Source organism: Chaetura pelagica, unplaced genomic scaffold (assembly GCF_000747805.2).
Source record: "Chaetura pelagica isolate M959 unplaced genomic scaffold, ChaPel_1.0 scaffold920, whole genome shotgun sequence".
Lineage (NCBI taxonomy): Eukaryota > Metazoa > Chordata > Aves > Apodiformes > Apodidae > Chaetura > Chaetura pelagica.
The window spans coordinates 336937-355706 of record NW_009951914.1 but is presented as its reverse complement, the minus strand read 5'-3'; the positions used below and the strand labels follow the sequence as shown (position 1 = coordinate 355706).

General features: G+C 37.8%; 1 protein-coding gene across 1 annotated transcript in view; it reads left to right on the top strand.

The window, feature by feature from the left end:
• BDP1 (B double prime 1, subunit of RNA polymerase III transcription initiation factor IIIB) overlaps positions 1–18770 on the top strand; it is a 55566-nt gene that overhangs the window by 18286 nt on the left and 18510 nt on the right. Inside the window, exons 11-24 of the mRNA XM_009994438.1 lie at positions 296–470; positions 1345–1511; positions 4138–4207; positions 5879–6023; positions 6188–6249; positions 6885–7056; positions 7462–7544; positions 8751–8998; positions 9561–9642; positions 10354–10570; positions 11058–11242; positions 11602–11803; positions 13278–13393; positions 17828–18044. Of these exons, the coding sequence (XP_009992740.1) occupies positions 296–470; positions 1345–1511; positions 4138–4207; positions 5879–6023; positions 6188–6249; positions 6885–7056; positions 7462–7544; positions 8751–8998; positions 9561–9642; positions 10354–10570; positions 11058–11242; positions 11602–11803; positions 13278–13393; positions 17828–18044 (2141 nt within the window). The remainder of the gene's footprint in view (positions 1–295; positions 471–1344; positions 1512–4137; positions 4208–5878; positions 6024–6187; positions 6250–6884; positions 7057–7461; positions 7545–8750; positions 8999–9560; positions 9643–10353; positions 10571–11057; positions 11243–11601; positions 11804–13277; positions 13394–17827; positions 18045–18770) is intronic.

The window sequence follows — 18770 nt, the reverse complement described above, 5'->3', positions numbered from 1 at the left end:
CAACTGTTCGAGTGCAAATTTTATGTGAAGACATTACAAACTTAAAATGAGAATTTGGATCTTGATTTCCATCACTGAACTGTCTTTCAAAACTGCTTTTCAAAATCAGCTTTCATACTAAATACTGTTGTATTTTAGCTGAGAACACTTATCTTAATATTTAGGTATTTTCTGCTGGGTTTTTTTTTTTTTTTTGCCTTAAATTAAATTTTGCTTCACTGTATCTAGGATGTAATAATTGAAATTCTGAGATGTTGCCCAGAATGTCCAAATTTATTTAGTTCTTCTTTATTAGCAGAAAAAAATGTGGTATGTGATGCAAACAATGATGGTCATGCTGCCTGTAGAGAAGAACTGGATAGTGTTATTGAAGGAAAACAAGATGAGACTGTTACAGAGGAAGAGGGGTCAGAGTCCTCTTTACCAGTGGATGTCATAACGGAGAGAGAAAGTGATGTCAAATTATGCAGGTAATGTTTAAAATGGAAACCTTAGGCAAAATTTAAAATAGTTTAAGGTTTTAATATTGGCTTTGTTTATTCATGCTTACTGTCATGCTAGGTGGCACAGAATAGATGAATTTTAGGTTGCTGAGGATTATTTTAGCAATCTGTTTTTAATTTACAATATCAATATATTCTCTGCCCTGATGGGCCACCCTTGCAAAATTAATTTGCATAATACTAAATTTCAAACCAAAACTGTTTTGTTTTTTTTATTTCTTACTTGGAGACTGTTGGCTTGTCCTAACTTCTAGTATTTCTCTTAAAGCACTTCTTGGTACTTGTTGCTGTACACTTGGAATTGATACTTGTTTTTAATGAGAGGATATTTCTGTAAAAGAATAGTTGCTTGGGCTTTATTTGGACGAATTTGGGTGTGAGGCAAGCTTTTGGTTATGATTTTGAGCATTCTTTTCCTAGGAAGAAAATGAATGTTTGTGTAAGACAGTTGTTATTTAAGGAAAGCAGTAGGTCTAAAAAGTCATTATGAAGCTGCTACTTCAGAATTTTGTGCGTTAGTTGTTGTACTTAGCTGTATTTTAATAGTTTCCTGTTTCATACAGATTCCCAGAAACTTATATGTGCATTAATACCTCATTGGAATCATATGAAGGAACAGTATTTGTCTTTTAATCCAACATAGATTGTTACAGAAGATCAGGGGAAAATAACCTTCATATCCTGCAAATATTAGTAAGATGTGTCGAATTTTCAGAAACACAAGTGATTGAATAATGTCAAAATTGCATAATTTTTCTCAGTGACTGGATCTATCTGTAAACAGTAATAGCTTTTTTAATTAAAATGCACTAATACAGTGGGTTTGTGTGCTTGATTTCAGCTTTGAAAGTAGCAATGATACTATATTAGAAACAGCCTCTGCTATACTGAGAACTCAAGATACGAGAGACAACGCATCACAGAAAGGTCACACTTCAGAGTTACCAGTTTCAAGGCTTAGAAGTGAAGAAAGACAGTCTGAAGAAACCAGGGAAACAAAGGTTTTGGGTTATTTTTAATGTAATTCTTACTAAAGATCTTCATGTTTTTGTAAATCAAAGCAAATTTTGCTTGTTTTTGTGATATTTTTACTGCTAGGTGGAAAAAAAGGCAACAAGCCTGAGAACAGCACAAAAATCTAAATACTATCAATTTGGCTGGCTCTGATGGGTTGTCTGTTACAGTAAATTGAGTGCATGAGTGCATGCCTCATTCTTACCTCATAGGCAGTTTAAATACCTGACCACTTTAATTATTCAGAAGTGAAGCAATACAATATCAACAGTTAAACACTGGAGGAAGATTTTACTGGCATATGTTTATTAGCACAGTGTACTTCAATACTTTCATTGTTATGTTCCTGATAATAATTATAGTGCCACTTTTTTCCTCTCACTAATAACACTATTTTCAAGATGAAGAGTCTTAATCTTGCAATTCTCCTCACATAAAGTTCCATTCCCTTGGTCATCCTTCTAGCCTGTCGTTTTTGGAACTTAATAGGATACTGTTTAAAGACTTGTGCTGAGAGGGAAACAGCTACTTTCTAAGGTGAAGGATGATCTTATGGCTAAAGTTTGTGGTGATGATTTGGGAAACTCTGAGTTAGTATTTCCTCAATGTGATGGGTGAATTATTTGTCCTTTATTTGGCTTTTATTTTAAATTCTGTTAGTTAAAATAATGTCTTAATCTTCATGGAAAATCAGCTAGTTAGGACCTTCACAAATACTAAATGCCTGTAGTTGGAAATTTTACAACAATACAATCTCTTTACACTAGTTGGAATAGTATTTATAAAAATCAAAAGCTTTCTGGCTGAGGAATTATAGCTGTTTGACATATGAAGGCATAATAATCTCTAAACCTGGTAATTTCGAAAGGCCTTTTATGTCAGTTCTAGTTCTCTTGGCCTGTGGTAGTTAATTTACTTCATAAGTATGTGAACTTAATCACTGACCTAAAACTAGAAATACTCAGCCATTCAGCGATCATAGAATGGTTAGAGTTGAAAGTGAGCTTAAAGTTCCAACTGCCCTGCATGGGCAGGAAAACCTCCTACTAGATCAGGTTCCTCGGAGCCTGATCCAACCTGGCCTTGAACACTGCCAGGGATGGAGCTTCCACAGCTTCTCTGGGGAGCCTGTCCCAGTGTCTTCACCACCCACACACTAAAGAATATTCTCCGGTTCTCTAACCTGAATCTCTCCTCTTTTAGTTTAAAACCATTATTCCTTGTCCTCTCTCTACAAGCCCTTGTAAACAGTCCCTCCCCAGCTTTCCTGTAGCCCCTTCAGGTACTGGAAGGTCAATACGAGCTCCCTCTGGAGCCTTCTTCTTCAGGCTGAGCAACCCCAGCTCCCTCAGCCTGTCCTCATAAGAGAGGAGCTGCAGCCCTCAGATAATTTTCGTGGCCCTGCTCTGGACAGGTTCCAACAGGTCCACGTCTTACTTGTGTTGGGGGCTCCAGAGCTGTGAAATGTGATTCTAATAATCTTATCAAAGAGATAAATAGAGAAATTGTTTTTATGCAGTAGGATTTTACCTTAATTCAGTAAATAGATTCCATAAAGTCTTTGCTGTAATTGTGACTAGTTTGCTATGTTGTAAATATTTATATTTTTTTCATTTTCATACTGATGGTCAGTGTTTGCTAGGAAAATTATTTAAATACTAGACCTGGAAAGTAGTGATAGCTGATACTGCCTAAGGAGTCTGTTATGAGCTTAGCCAATAAAAAGGCGCAAAGAAAGGCGCAGATGGAAACTTCCAGAACTTCAGCAATGGGAAGTATGAAGTCCTGCACCTGGGTAGGAATAACCCCTGGCATCAGTACATGCAGAAGGCCACCAAGGTGGAAAGCAGCTTTGCAGAAAAGAACCCTGGGTGTCCTGGTGGACACAGAGATGAACATGAGCCAGCAGTGTGCCCTGGCTGAAGAAAACAAAAGGCTATTAGTATGCTGGGCTGCATTAGGAGCAGCATTGCCAGCAGGCTGGGGGAGCTGATCCAGTTCAGTGCTGGGGAGGCCACACTGTGCAACCAGTTCTGGGCTCCCCAGTATGAGACATACAGAAACAACAGAGATAGCTTGTCAAAGGGCTGTGAAAAAGGTGAAGGGACTGAAGCATCTCTTCTATGATGAAAGACTGATAGAGCAGGGAAAGTTCAGCTTGGTGAAGAAAAGACTCAGGACCGTATCTTAAAGATTGTTAAAAAAAACCTATAGGGAAGTGGCAAAGACAATTAAGGCAGGCTTTTTCCAGTGGTGCATAATGACAGGACAAGAAAAATGGGCACAAACTGAAACTTAGAATGTTCCTTTTGAATAACAGGAAACACTTTCACTCTGAGGGTGATGGAACACCGGCACAGATTACCCAGAGAGACTGTGTAGTCTCCAGACTTGGCAATATTGTGAAGCTGTTTGTACTTGGTTTTGGATAACCAGCTCTAGGTAGCTCTGCTTGAGCAGGAGGGTTGCATCAGATGACCTCAGGAGGTACCTTCCACCTCAACTATTCTGAGACACTTGCTCTTGTTTCTGCTTTTCTTTATATTACAGCAAAGAGGTTTTCTATATTTATTGTTTATTGTTATTTTTTACAACATTTTTTTCCTTACTCAGAACAAAGACATACATGACTTATGTAGACCAGATGAAAAACAGAGTGCATCAGAAAGTGATTCGCAGTCTGAAATCATGTAAGTAGAATTATTTGCAATACTTGACCTATACCTGCATTTACTTAATTTGGGTATAATTCTGATTATACGTAGTAGGTTGAATTAGATTGTAGCTCATGGTAAGACTTTTTTCCATATTCAGTGAAGTTTTTTGATAGAAGTTTTGATCACTGAGAAACAATACTTTGACTAAGATGTGAAATGTTACACAGAATGAGGAGTAAGACTTAAGTTTAAAAAAAACCTAGCCCCTCTACAGCCAGCAAGAACAAGAGATTTCTCTGATATTCTGCTATTTTGTAGGTGATCCTTGGTTGTGGAAGTTGATTTTTTTCTTTACAAAAGAGCCTCACTGTATTATTTGAATTTCACAGTAGTCCAGAGCTGATTAGCTGTACACATCATGTGTATGGTATTTTCATATCTCTGTGTTTGGAAACTTTTGCTCTATGGAACTCAGTGCAAGAGTCTAAGTTGAACACATCTTCCTAGAAGATACTTGTCTGTGTCTTACCTTCTCTCCTTTATGAAGTTAATCTGTGTAATTATTTCTTAGATTTATTGCTGTAACAGAGCAGCGGTGTTAAAACAAGTTTGTGACTAGAGTTTCTATGTGTGTATAATCAGTGACATGCTATTCCATTATACAGTTTAAGGGTGATCAAGGGGTGGCCTAGTAATGTTAAGTTGCTCTTCATCCTGTCTGTCCCTTATTGAAGGGCAGCTCACTCTTATGGTGAAGACTGTCAAAGCTTTTTTCATCCTATTTTAGGAAGAGGATGAGAAAAGATAGTAGGTCCCAATCTGAAGATTATTGATAAGCTGTAGGGCTCTGTCAAACAGTATGTGCATCCCACAATATGAGACTGGAATTGCTAAGGACACAGGTTGATTTATGTACCCCATTCTTCAATGATCTAAGTGTTCTCTCAGTAGAACAGGGTGTTTGAAAACAGCAATTCATAGAACTGTGAGTGAGGACTTCACTTGGACATAGAGCCATTGACCACAACTTTCTGAATATGGCCATCCAGCCACTTATCCATTGAGTGGTCCATCCATCAAGTCCTTGTGTCTCCAATGTAGAGACAAGGATGTTGTGGGGGACAGTGTAAAACACTTTGCACATGTCTGGGTAGGTGATAACAGTTAGTCTTCCCTTATCCACCAGTGGTGTAACCCCATCATAGAAGGCCACCAGATTTGTCAGGCATGATTTGCCCTTCATGTAGCCATGTTGGCTGTCATCAGGCATCTCCTTATTTTCCATGTGCCATAGCATAGTTTCCAGAAGGATCTGCTTCATGACCTTGCCAGACACAGAGGTGAGACTGATTCATTTCTGTTGTTTCTATTTAAATTAGAAGGCTATTCACACTGACATCAACTGTGAATGCCTAGGAGAAGAGGTATTCCTGTTTATTTAGCAGAAGGACATGCTTCCTTCACATATGTTTAATTAGATGCCACTGAAAGCCACCAAAGTTGTTACAGTTTATTTAACAGTCTTTACATTAAGTAGTAGGTTATCTTCTAATATCAAAAAGATCTAATATTTTTCCAGTTTGTCTTGCTGCAGTACCCGTGCAGTCTGTGGTATTCTTCAGGTATATCTTGGACTGTATAAGACTTCACTATGAATAGTTTCTCTTTTGTAATAATATATATCACCTCTTTTTGCATCTTAAGGAAAACTGAAAAGCCACCAGACAGAAGGCGCTTGCAAAGACCTAAACCCAATATAGTGAGAATATGTGGAAGGAGGGAAGCATCAACCCAAGAAAAAGTGGAGGCTGAGACTTCCTCCCCAAACCATGTGAATGCAGATGAAAAGGTCAGAAGCAGAAGCATTGCTTAATATGCTGTGCTCTTCATGTTGTATCTGTTTTGATGAATGTTGATACTGTGGACCACCTACAGTCTAAATAGTATTCTGAGAACTGCTTCTGAGGTATCTGCACACTTGTCCAAGAGTAATACTCCTTACCTCAATTACAGATCTGTGAGGAAGACAGTAGAAGAAACAGAAATGAGAAGACAGATTTGGATACTAAATCTGAGTGAGTATTGAGATAACTTTCCCAGTCTCCTGGAATTAACTGATTAGCTCTAGCAGGGAGGTTGAGCTAGATCATGTTGAGAGGTACCTTCCAACCCTGATGACTCTGCGACTATGATTCTTTATTTATTCTGTATAGTGCTGTTATTAAAAGGCAACAGTAATTGTGAAGTTTTAATATAAATCATAAACTTTGTAAGTCTCTTGGATGATATCAAGTGGAATTATGACAGAAGGTATGTGCTGCTTTTCTGGGAAGTTGAGGAAAGCAATACTTTATGAAGTACCAACTACGCTTGGAATTTATGAGAGGAAGGGTGAAGAGTGGTAACTGTGTCTTTGCCTTCATCCCACCTTCAGCTGCCACTGCTGGCTCTGCTTCTGACACTTGCAGAAGCAGCTATGGTGTGCAGGCTAGTTAGGTTCCTCCCCTGTGTGATAACATCATGTATTTTTAATAGAGTTTCCACACTCTAAACAAAGTTTAGTTCTCATGTGAAAAAACCTTGCATAAATTTGTGCAAATTCCTTAGAAGGCAACCCAATTTCCAATAAAGAAAGCTGTGCAAATCATTTAAGACTACATAGGCTTGAATATTATGCAATAAATTTCACTGTTGTGGATTCTTTGTGCAGAGCACCTGAAAAAACTGTAATTGCAAAGCCAATAGTTAGAGGATGTCGTCAGAGATTTAAACCTAATGTTATAAGAGCATCTGGAAGGAAAGAAGAGCCCGAAAAAGATGCAGAAAAAGACAAAATGCCCCATCTACAGCCTGGGGGAGAACCTAAGGGAGAAACAGAAAAGGTATTTAATAGAGTAACATAGTTGGAGATAACGTGTTAACTAAAAAGCTTCTGTATGCAACAGCAATGTTATCTTTTTCGTTTTTCTTTCACTCCATGAAAGAATGAGCATGACCAGAAATCAGTCACTTGCTTAACCAGCAGTGAGGGTGTCATGTTGCTTAGAGGCCTCAGCTAAGCTGGGAGCTTGTCATCCGACAAGTAGTTGCCGGTAGGTTTTCATGTGCTGTAGTGAATACAGGTTTAGCTCTTTGATCTAGATTTTACTGCACCTTCCTGACTATGCAAATGTCTGTGACTGTCATAAGGAATTCATTTTGTATCCTGTTCTGGACAGTTACCTGGTTTGTTGGGTAACTTCATGAATATAGGAGAGTTAATGTCTTAATGTTCTGTTTCTGTTCAGAATACTGACCAAAGTAATAGATCTGATGCTACCAGTGAAGAAGCAGCAGAAAAAGATAATAAAGTCCTGGAGACAATGTCTCAGTAAGTATGTGAAAATGAGAAGACACGTGCTGCTCTCCAGAAGTTTGACATCCCTCTAACTTCTGGTATTATTACATAGTGAAGTAATTGTAGAAGTTTCTGAGGAAACCTCTGCAGTGAGGCAGAAATTGAGAGAAGAATATGAATTTTAATGCATGGAACAAATAGATCAAACAGTTTTTTTTATAGCAGTGCTTTTAAATGAGATGTCAAATATGATAAATGCAACCATACCTGAACAATTAGTCCTTGAAAACTTGAACAAGCCTTCTCCACTAGCTTTAATACTGAAATGCATCAGTTTCAGTGGTTAAGTATTTAAACAATAGGAATAAATGTTTCCTCTTAAAGTGTGGTAAAGTGTTAGGTGCCTGGTATTGGGAGAAAAAATTCCAATATGTGGGCAATTTAATGTACGTTAATTACAAAGTGTTTCTTTTATTTCTCTTCAGTGGACAAATGGCTGCTGTAGTGCAAAAGGAGGCATATATTTTTACAGCAGAGGTTAGCAAAAAAACCCAAAACCAAACAAAAAAGAGTAGTTGAAGAGGGTGGAGGGAGATCAACTGGGTTTGATAATCTGGCAAAAAAATACTTCAGCAGTTTTTTCTTTCATTAACATGCTGTGTAACTTGGAGCCCAAGGTAAAAAGACATAGAAGCATCTGACAGTTGTGATAATGTGTATCTGTATTTTTACGTTAGTAAGATTGTGGAGTTATTTGTGTTTTCTAAATGCTTGTGATTTTTAACCCTTAAGTTTTTTAAACCTTCATAAAACCCTTCATCTTCAGCTAGACCAGGTAGGAACACAAGAAGAGCTATTATGGGTCAGAAGAAAGTTTGTCTATTGTGGTATCCTCTCTCCACTGAGAAAGAAAAAGAACAGAACAAATATAAGTTTAAACTTGTTGGATGCTCTATAGCAGATACACCTCTAACTTTATTGCTTCATGAAGTTAGTAATGCATAGCTGTTTTAGGTAAGTTTATGGTAATGCAACCTTCTCTAGGTGAACCCCCTCTGGCTGAGGGGTTGGGCTAGATGATCTCCATGTGTCTCTTCCAGCTCCTACCATTATTATTCTGTGTGTTTGCAATAAATGTTTAGGGGGGAGGAAAAAAAAAAAAGGAAAAAATAACACTTCTCCAAGGCACCTCTGCTTTTAGATGCTTTATGTGCGTATGGATCTGATGCTTTTTTCCAGGTCTAATGAAACAGCTGGCTTACAGGATGACAGCAAACAGTGTGTGCTGAAACCAACACCTCTAAAGAGAGGCAGATTGCAAAGACCAAAGCCAAATCTAGGAAGAACTGTTGCAAAGCAAAAGGACCTGCCAGAAGAAAAAGATCCTGAAGAGGAGAAATCTCAGAGTGGAGAAACAGAAGAAGGCCTGATACACCACAGGGATGGAAACAATGATCCATGCCTCAAAAATGTAAGTTTCTTGAGCAGTTGGTTAGGTATGCTGTTTTGCTGGGTCCGAAGTAGAAGCCGTTAGTGACAAAGATCTAAGTACATACCACATAATTTGTAAGCATAGTCTTTGTGTGCTTAGTTTATTCTTCCAGAATAAACTGACTTGTCGTAGAATTTATTCATGCTTCCAGCTTACATCTGTTTTCCATGGATGGATGGATTTTACCTCATTTTGTTGTCTTAATTGTGATACTAGATCTGAAAAGAGAAGGACAGAGAAAAAAGCTGTCTTGGAAAAGAGAAACTTCAGAAAGCATATAGAAAAATAACAAATTTTTACTTTTAGATTTCGGATGTACACGTAGCAAGAGAGATTCTTTTGGGTGATTTTGTGAAAGACACTAAAACAAACTCCCCCCCCTCCCCTCTTAAAATGGAGGTCAAGCAAGTCTTTCATCTTAATAGAGTGAAACTTTTATTCCTTTTAGGATGTGATGGTGATTCATGAAGACACTCAACCATGCAATGTGATTTTAGAGGGGAATGTTTCTACAGATTCTGAGGGGAGCTCAATACATACAAGGCAGCATTCCCAAGAAAAACCCTTTGAAGCAGAAAGCTATGAAAGTGAAAAGGAATCATCAGATGTCCAGAAACAGGTTCCAGATTTCAGTGTGGGGTAAGGTTACATTTTAAATGGAGAGAAGGGATTGTGCAAAGCCATCAGTATCTGTAGGTATTCTACATTTTTACATTCAACTCCAGCATTAGAAACAGGTTTTATATCTATAATGAGATGTTCAATCTGTACAATACTAGACTTACACTCCCAAGAGCTTGAAAGCCTACATCTATCTGCAACTGGATGTTAATTTGATCTTTAGACTGTGAGCCCAGTTTTCAAATAAATGTTTCTGATGCTCGTTTCCTGTGGTTAACTTCTCAATGTCAGTCCTAACAGTGTATACCTTTGTGCTTACATAAATTCTTGAGTATAGGGATTGGTTTCTTATTAGTGTGTCCTTGAAAAATAATAAAAAAACCCAGCTGTGCTGTAAATTTACTGGGTAGTTTTAAACATCATTACACAACGACATTTGTAAAATATTTCTATTCCTCTTAAAGTGTGACTGGAAGTTGCAGTTGTTCTGAAATGGCATCTTTTTTTAACTTGTTTTGCTCACCTATTTTAAGATATGCATTTTTGGTGATGTTCAATGTCCTTCTGTTGCATCTTATTTTCAGTGTCAGTAACTTTGTTACTGCTCTAAGAAAGCTAAGGATTTTTATACTTGGCTACTCTATTGAAGAGAGCTGCAGGCAAGTATGATTTGCATGACTTGAAGATCACTGTTGTCCCATGCCTTCAATTGTTCCTTTGTTTTTGAAGGGAGTCTGGTCCTAGAAAGGAAGAGGAGAAAACTGTTGTATCATCAACTCAGCTACTGAAGAGTCGATTCCAGAGACCAAAACCAAATTTAAGAATGACAACTAGTAGAAGGAAAATGTTGCACATAAGTTATGAAGGTGTATCACAGCAAGACAGAAATAGGGAAGAAGATTTGACACAATGTGACAGTGATTGTAGCATCCTTTCTGATACACATGTAAGACTTTTTTTTTTTTCCTTTTAGTTGTATTTGAGCTTTTGGGCATGTGAAATGAAATACTGATTATTTAAAAAATACAAATTTCATCTTTTTTAATCAGTTTTTTCAAAAGCTAAAATTTTCTATGTGAAGATTATGTATTTTTGTCTTAGTTGTGTGTGAGGAGAAAAACATCACATGCATTTGGTATTTCTTGTTTTGTGTCCAGATGACTTTCTGACCGGATGCCCTTGCAGAGTTGACAGTGAAGAAAGAAAAGTATTAATAGAAGATGACAAAGAGGAAATCTAGATTTTGAGCTATTTTGTTTAAAATAAAAAAATTGTGACTTTGTCATGGACAGAGTAGGAAGTTATTAGTGAGCAGTTACAGAGGGGTTTTTGTAGGAAACACTTGGAGAGTGATAAATACCAAACTAAATGGATATTGTAATGTCTCCTTTTGGTTTAGGATAATGACTTTTTCTTGTGTTTACATTGTTCAGAAAACAGGAAAATATGAAGCTCTGCAACCATTGGAATCCTCAGGAAAGGCAGAGTCACTTTGTGCTCAGGTTTCTGAGAGGCCAAGTTGTGAGTCCCCAGAGACGTTTTCAAGATCAGAGGATGGTGAACTTGAATTATATCTACCTGAAATTAACCAAGATGACACTTCAGCTACTACTGCAGGGTAGGGACTTAGCTACTTCTGTTTCTTTATAGCAACAAATAGAAAGTGTTCTAAAAGGAAGTAATTGTGCTGATGGATTGCTAACTGGCAAATCTAATAAAAATACTGAATGAAATCTCAGTTCTCTGCTTATCTGATGATAAGCAGAAAGTAAGATAGTTACTTCAGTAATTCTGTTGCAGATGTAATTGGTAGGCCAGTGCTTTGAAATTTGAAAGCAGAACCTTGCTTTTATCTGGTTTCTTTAAAACTCCATTGTTTTTTATATGTAAATATAATGAATCTGGTTGTTAATTGCATGTTTTTGTATTAAGTTTTGATGTTGGTTTTTACGTGTGTGTCTGCCTTTGCCTTTATAGCAAAAATAACACTGAAGAAGAAAGTAAACAAATACCTATTCAACCTGTCCAGTTAGTGCAGAGCAGATTCCAGAGGTACAAGCCAAACTTAAGAAAATTGGTTGGAAAGAAGGAATTACAAATACCAGAAAGCGAGAGGGAGAAAAAGCCTGAAGCAGAGAAGTTGCTGTTGCAAGAAGATGAGTCTGCCAGTGCTGTCATTGTAAGTCCTAAGAATATGCACTTGGCCTTCAGAAGTCTGGTTCCAAATTGCATGTCATTTAATGAAGTTAAATTAGAATATTTAAGTTGCATTCCCTGAAGCTGAGACATGATACTGAAAAAAAATCCCCAAACCTCCTATGTTGAGCTATTGCAGGTATGAAATCAGTGAAGTCTACAAGTAGTACTATAAATGTCTTCTGAAAAATGAAGATCTGGTTTCGATTGGTTTGCACTATAGGAAAAAAAAGCGCATTATGCACATTTAAGTTAAACTCTAGAATAAAAATGTGTTTTGTATTGCAATACATAGAATCATCCTTTTTGCTCACTTTATCTTTTCTGTTTGAATGAATCAAGTCTGTAGAGAATCAAAAGGCAGAGAAGATTGTTGTTTTTCTGCTTGAAAAAACAGTCATATTGGTTTGGTAAATTTTGGCTTCACTGCAGTGCCTGACACTCCTCTACCTTACACAGATAAACTGAGTCATTTATCTGCACTGTGTATCCCTACAGGCACTTTACTAGTAAAAGGTACTGAAATTCTCAAAAGAAGCCATGACAGTAGGATTAACTCTGTAACCACTTTGCAGGTTGCTCATGGGCCATGTAATGGATGTAGGCATGTCTGTATAGACTTGCCTTAGATCTCCAACACGGCTAAGCTTTGCAAGAGTGACTCTTTTTTTGGAGTGGTTATAGCTGGTTTTGTTCTTGAACCTGTGTAGAGCCAACTTGGAATACTTGTGTGCTGCATTCCCAGAGGGGTGCACGGATGCTCGGTGTCGATCATGTCCCTCTCAGTGCCATTGTCAGCTCACCTCCAGCTGAGACAGTTGCTTGCAGTTCAGACTGGGCTGTTTTAGACCTGTGGCCTGTCTACCGTGCACGTGCATCTGCTATGTGCTGTGCAGATCTGCAGAACCAAATCAGTTCTGATGGTTCCCTGTACTAATAAAACTGCCACAGATGTGGAGTGCTGAGGGATGTGTTTTGAGTGGCTTCTTTGTGGAACCACTCTGACAAATGCAGAAGTAAAACTGATGAGCACTTCTGAATCTGAGGTTTAGTTATAGTGGCATAGGTCTGTCCCTGCTGTGCTTTGCAGTGTCCAGTTTTCAAAGATTTTTTCCATTTGCTGAACTATTTTGTGTACACAGTGATCCATGTAATACAGACTTGATTAAATACTGAATAGAGAAGTGTTGCCTCTAATGCTTGGGTCCATATAGTATTTAAGAGCAAAACTCTAGGTAGTCCAGGACTACAAAGGCTACTCTTCCTGATTGCCTGCAAATTGAATTATCTGCTTAGGCAGATAACCCCAAATAAATAGAATGTGATTTTTCTTTTTCTTGATTCAGGTTGGGTAAATAGTATGGAAATCTGTAGTTCATATAATTTTATAAAATACGTATGTGTCTTAAGAGCTTGCTTGACTCTTTTTATTCATGCTTTTTTATTGCAAATTAAAGGGTGAAAATGAAGCTGTGCTCTGTCGAACGGAGGTATGGAGCAATGAGGAACAGGAACAGCAAGCAGTGCCTCAGTTGCCCTGTACTTCTGAAAACATACTGTGTGAACAAAGCAGGTGAGTTTAGAGTTTAGCAAACCTGCATTTTAAAAGCTTTCATCTGATGCATAATGATACACCCTGACAAGTGTCAATTCTTTTTTCCTTTTTAGCTGTTGTTCCTCAATGTTTTAATTTTCAGTGCCTACAGGCAGCTTCTTCCCATGTTTTCAGAGCACATTTTCAGTTGATCTGAACTACTTAACATTCTTTATCTGGTATGTGCTTGACCTGTATGAGCTCATAGCTCTTTTTGATCAAACTTTTCTTTTGTTTGGTTTATATTTGCACATACAGTAAAATAAGTTTTACAGAATGTCAGAGCTCTGTGTTCCATGGATCCCAGTGTGCTCTTCCGTTTCACTGCTCTTCTTGTTAAAATCTGTCTGTTAAGATCTTAGGCATGTATGAGACTGCAGATACTTTGGTGTTGGTATGGTTAGCAGCAACACTTTTTTCTTGATGTTAAAAATGCCTTGACAAAGCAGTCTTGTTATTCCTTCTCACAAGTTAACCATACATGCAAAAAATTCTAAATACATATTCGAAAATATATTTTTCTTGATTTTAAGCAAGACAGTGTATCAGTCTCTAACCCTTTAGTGCAAGTGTTGATTCAAAACTAATTAGTTGATTTTCTCCCTCCCAACTACAGTTCTGACATCTTTATTTTCGTTTGTTTTGGTTTTGTTTTGTTTGTTTTAAATTCACTAGTGTTGCAAAATGCACTTCCCAAGATGACGAACTGGGTGCTCTGAAACCAGAACAATCCATAAGGAATGGATCTCCAAGAACAAGACAAAACCTAGAAGGAGCATGTAGCAAAGAAGAATCTCCAGTGGCACAAAAACTTGCTGCTCCAGTTGAGGAAGAAGTAAATAAAGGAGAGAACCTGCCTGTGGTAGAAGGATCTGAAGAACTTCCTTCCTCCAAAGTGAGAATTCTGATCAGATGTTTCTGACTGTACTTTCTGATGCTTTGTTCTGCACCAGTTGTTTTTAAGACATCTAAATAAGCTGTTTTAAAATGCATAAATTGATTTTGGACTAGTAAGAAATATATTCTTGGATAATGTTTGCACTCTAATTTGAGATCATCTAAAATTCTTTTAATGACACATAGATAATATAAAGACTATTGTTAACAAATCTAAAGACTTCATGATACATTAATAGTTTACCTGCATGCCACATTTCTATTGTAGGTTTTCTTCTGAACTCCTTGGTGGTTGCTCATAGAAGACTATGTTGGTTATGGTATATATATTTTACTAGATAAATACCTTCTCTAAAGGGACAAGGAACAGTAATGGGTATCTTAAAGTACTTGAAAGTTTTTAAGCAAAGTTTTGTCTTAGGTTAGTGTCTTTATCATAACTTGTGATGCTTTTATTACAGGTATTTTATGCTAATATTGTTGTGTTGATTTTTCCCCTCAAGCCTAAGGATGACACGGAAGTATTGTTGTTTGCTGGGGATTTGTCCAATCTAGACACAGATCCAAAAAGTATTGAATCAGAAACACAAGGTTCCTGTAAAAAATCACTTAACTACCACAGGAAGGGAGAACAAGAAGAATGTCTTCCTACAGATGCTCTAGGAAGCATTCAGGATTCCATGGAAAGGTAAAGTTCCATGCTGACCAAGCAAAAAAGCTCTTTAAAAACTTCGTGTATTTGTCCAGCTGTTTTTGTACAGCACTTGCTTGTGTGCTCTGAGCTGTGCTAGTTGTTATATGCTATATGCTGTGAAGGTCGGTAGGTGGCAACCTTAGGTAATAAAAGAGTTTTTTAACAGCATTTTTCTCAAGGATGTTTTCTTTTAGAAAGTATTTTGCAGGCAAGAGTAGAAGCAAGTAATCAGACTTTAACTGTCTAAATCTCTCAGTAATACATTCTTAAGGTACACTGCACAGTGAATGTGGACCATTGAAAGGAAAACTGAGCCGTGCCATTCACCCTCACTCAAAATTGAGAAGTACTAGATAGTGTAACAGAAAATGAGCTTGCTGTCTAAGATGTATTTTGAGTCTTTTCACTGTTTTTTTTTTCCAGAAGACGTTCATGCAGTGACATGCAGTGTCCTGGTTCTTTGGTAGACAGGATGCTTTTTGTGAGGCAGTGCCATTTACTTGTAGCAGTTCTGGATTACGTTATAAGCCATCTTTTGCTCAGTCTTAAATGATACAGAGGAGCAGCAAATCAATTTACTTTTACTGTTTTCTTCAATCAGATTCTGGGTCCTGTCTGTCTCTAAGCCTCTGCTTAAAACCTCTTTCCATAACTCACACTGAAATACTATCCCAGAGTGTTGTGCTGTCAAGACTTTGCAGTCTTCTTGGCTTCATGATGGTGGAATTTCACAGAATGGTTGAAGTTGGAAAGTCCTCTGGAGGACATCTGGTCCAGCCCTCCTGTTCAAGCAGGGCCACCTAGATCTGGTTGCCCAATACCATGTCCAGACAGCTTTTCAGTATAGCCTGCAACGGAAACCTCACAGTCTCCCTGGGCAACCTGTGCCAGTGGTCCATCACCTGCAGGGTGAAAAAGTGTTTTTTTGGTGCTCAGAGGAAACCTCCTGAGTTTCAGTTAGTACTTATTGCCTCTGGTCCTGTCATAGGGCACCACTGGAAAGAGACTGGCTCCATCTATCTTTACACCTCCCCTTTAGGTATTTATATACATTGTAATGTGATTTCCCCACATACTTCCACCAAACTTTCTCCTTCTCCAGGCTGAACTGTCCCCACTCTTTTCAGAAAAGCTTTTCATCATTGGAGAGATGATTGTGTCACTTCACCTTTGGTAGCCCTTTTCTGGAGTCTATTCAGTGTGTCCCTGTCTGTCTTGTGACCAGTTCTGGTGCTCCAGTACAGTACTCTAGATATGGCCTCCCTATGGTTGAGTAGAAGGGAAGGATCAGCTCTCCCAACCTGCTGGCAGTGCTGCTCCTAATCCAGCCCAGCATACTGTTAGGTTTTGTTTTTTTTCTTCCAGCCAGGGCACACTGCTGGCTCATGTTCATATTTGTGTCCACTAGGACACCCAGGTCCGTTTCTGCAAAGCCGCTTCCTACCTGGCTGGCCCCCTGCATGTACTGGTGCCTGGGGTTGTTCCTACCCTGGTGCAGGACTTCATACTGCCCATTGCTTAAGTTCTGAAGGTTCCTGTCAGCCCACTTCTCCAGTCTGTGCAGCACCTTCTGCTTGGCAGCACAACTCTTTGGTGTATCAGCTGCTCCTTCCAGTTCTGCATCATCTGTAAACTTGCTGAGGGAACATCCTTCACCATCACTAATGAAGATGTTGAACAGAACTGGGTACAATATTGACCTACAGTGTATAGTGCTAGATACTGGCCTCCAGCTAGGCCTTGTGCCACTGAGCCTAGCCATTCAGTTGGTTTTCAGTGCACCTTCTTGTCTGTTTATCCAGCCCATAATGCATCAGCTCCCCTATGAGGATGTAGGGAAGATTCTTGAATAAGATGAAATAAAAATATTTATTCCCTGTTTATATCTTTAACAGTACAGCTTTATGCCTTGACCAATTTAAGACAAAAATCATAACTGCATTTGACTTGTTAAGAATTATGCACAAAATGTATTTATTTTCTTCTTTCCATGTTTTCTTCCATTTTGCTGTTCAACCTGCTTCGTTGTTTTATCAAGTTGCTAAATATTTCTAATGTAAGCTGTAATGTTTTAGAAACAGGGCTGAATTTATTCTGTTAAAAACCTTACTGGAGGCAAGGTAGACACTATTTACTGCTCTCCCCTTATCTATCCAGTCATTTCACTGTAGAAGATTATCAAGCTGGTTAAGCGTGACTTCCCTGTAGTGAATCCATGCTGACTACTTCAAGTTACCTTTTTATATGTTTATATGTTTTTTATGTTTTATATGTTTTATGTTTTTTATATGTTTGGAAGTAGTTTTCAGGATCAGTTGTTCTGCCACTTTGCCAGGGACCGAGGTGAGGCTGACTGGCTTGTATCCTCCTTGCCCTTTTCTGAGAGATAAGTTTAAAAGCCCAAGATTTATGTGTTATGGATCAGAATGTGCTCGAAGAGGTGTAAGAATTTTTTCCAGTTTAAAGGAGCAGTACTTTGAGCACTGGAATTAATATAATGTTCCTATGATTGCTAAATTTTGAGGACCTATGGGAGTATAGCAGAAACTTTCAGCTCCTCTTGACTCCTTAATGTTGTTTTACTTTCAAAAGACTTTTCCAGAAGTAATAGCAAAAGTCCACTACTACAGAAAAGCAAATTATATCCTTTTCACATTGTTCTTTCTTCCTTTATTTTTTTAAACTTCACCAACTAAACAAACAAAAATGCATATCACTCAGTTCATCACTAGGTGGAAGTAGTAATTATTTGATAGTAAACCAATCTTGTAGAGTGAATTTTATAGTTCTTGAGAAGTAAAAGTTGCAAAATATCTTTGTAGGTCAAATGATAAATCAAGATCTGGAGAAGAAAGTAAACAGAGTGATACAAAACCTTTGCATCAAGTGAGGGAATCCCACTGGAACACAAAGCCAAACCTAAAGAGAGTTACTAGAAAAAGAGATCATCCTGAAGGTGGTGAAAACAGAGAAGAGGACAAGGCTGAGATAATAAATGCAAAAGAGTGTTTGGTGTTAGAGAAAACTGTTTCATCAACGGTGAGTTTTACAGCCAGTTTATACCTCGACTTTTGTGTTTTAAGTTCTCAGAACCATAGATGGCACCATTCACTGTGTGGCTGGGAAAGGTTTCTGTGATTCTATGCTGAATAAATGGACTTAGAATCTAAAAACTGTGGAAATATCTAATGTACACTATTGTCTTAAGTTTTACATTTAATATGGTCAGAAGTATGGACTATCATAATGGTAAGCTGTCCCTGTTACCAATTAATGTCTGTTACTAATTGAACAATGGAAGTTAAGGCAGCTGTCTAACATCAGATATTATCTAAAATCTATGTAAGTATACTTGCAAGATGAAATGTGTGTGAACACAGTTAAGACTTCCTTCTGCTTAAATTCACTCAACAGGCCTAATCTAGCCCAGACTAGTTCTTTCTCTGTCTCAAGTTGCAGTACACGAATCAAGTTTATCTAGTATTCCTTATTTTGTAGATTGATCACTGAAATTTTTAACAAAACTGTGCTTGCTGATTTTTTTTCTATTTTGGAATATGTTTCTCTGTGTGTGTTTTGAATAATATTTAAATGTGGTTCTGTAAACTATTGTAGCTTTTTCTTCCTACTTTGTTCCCAGGGCAGAAAAAAAAAATTTTTTCCTTCCCTCAAATTGTTCTTTAATATGTATTTTTAGAAAATAATTAATCTTTCCAGTTTCTGAAGGCTTGCTGTTCTTGATAAGTTGAGTATGGCCTTGTTCTG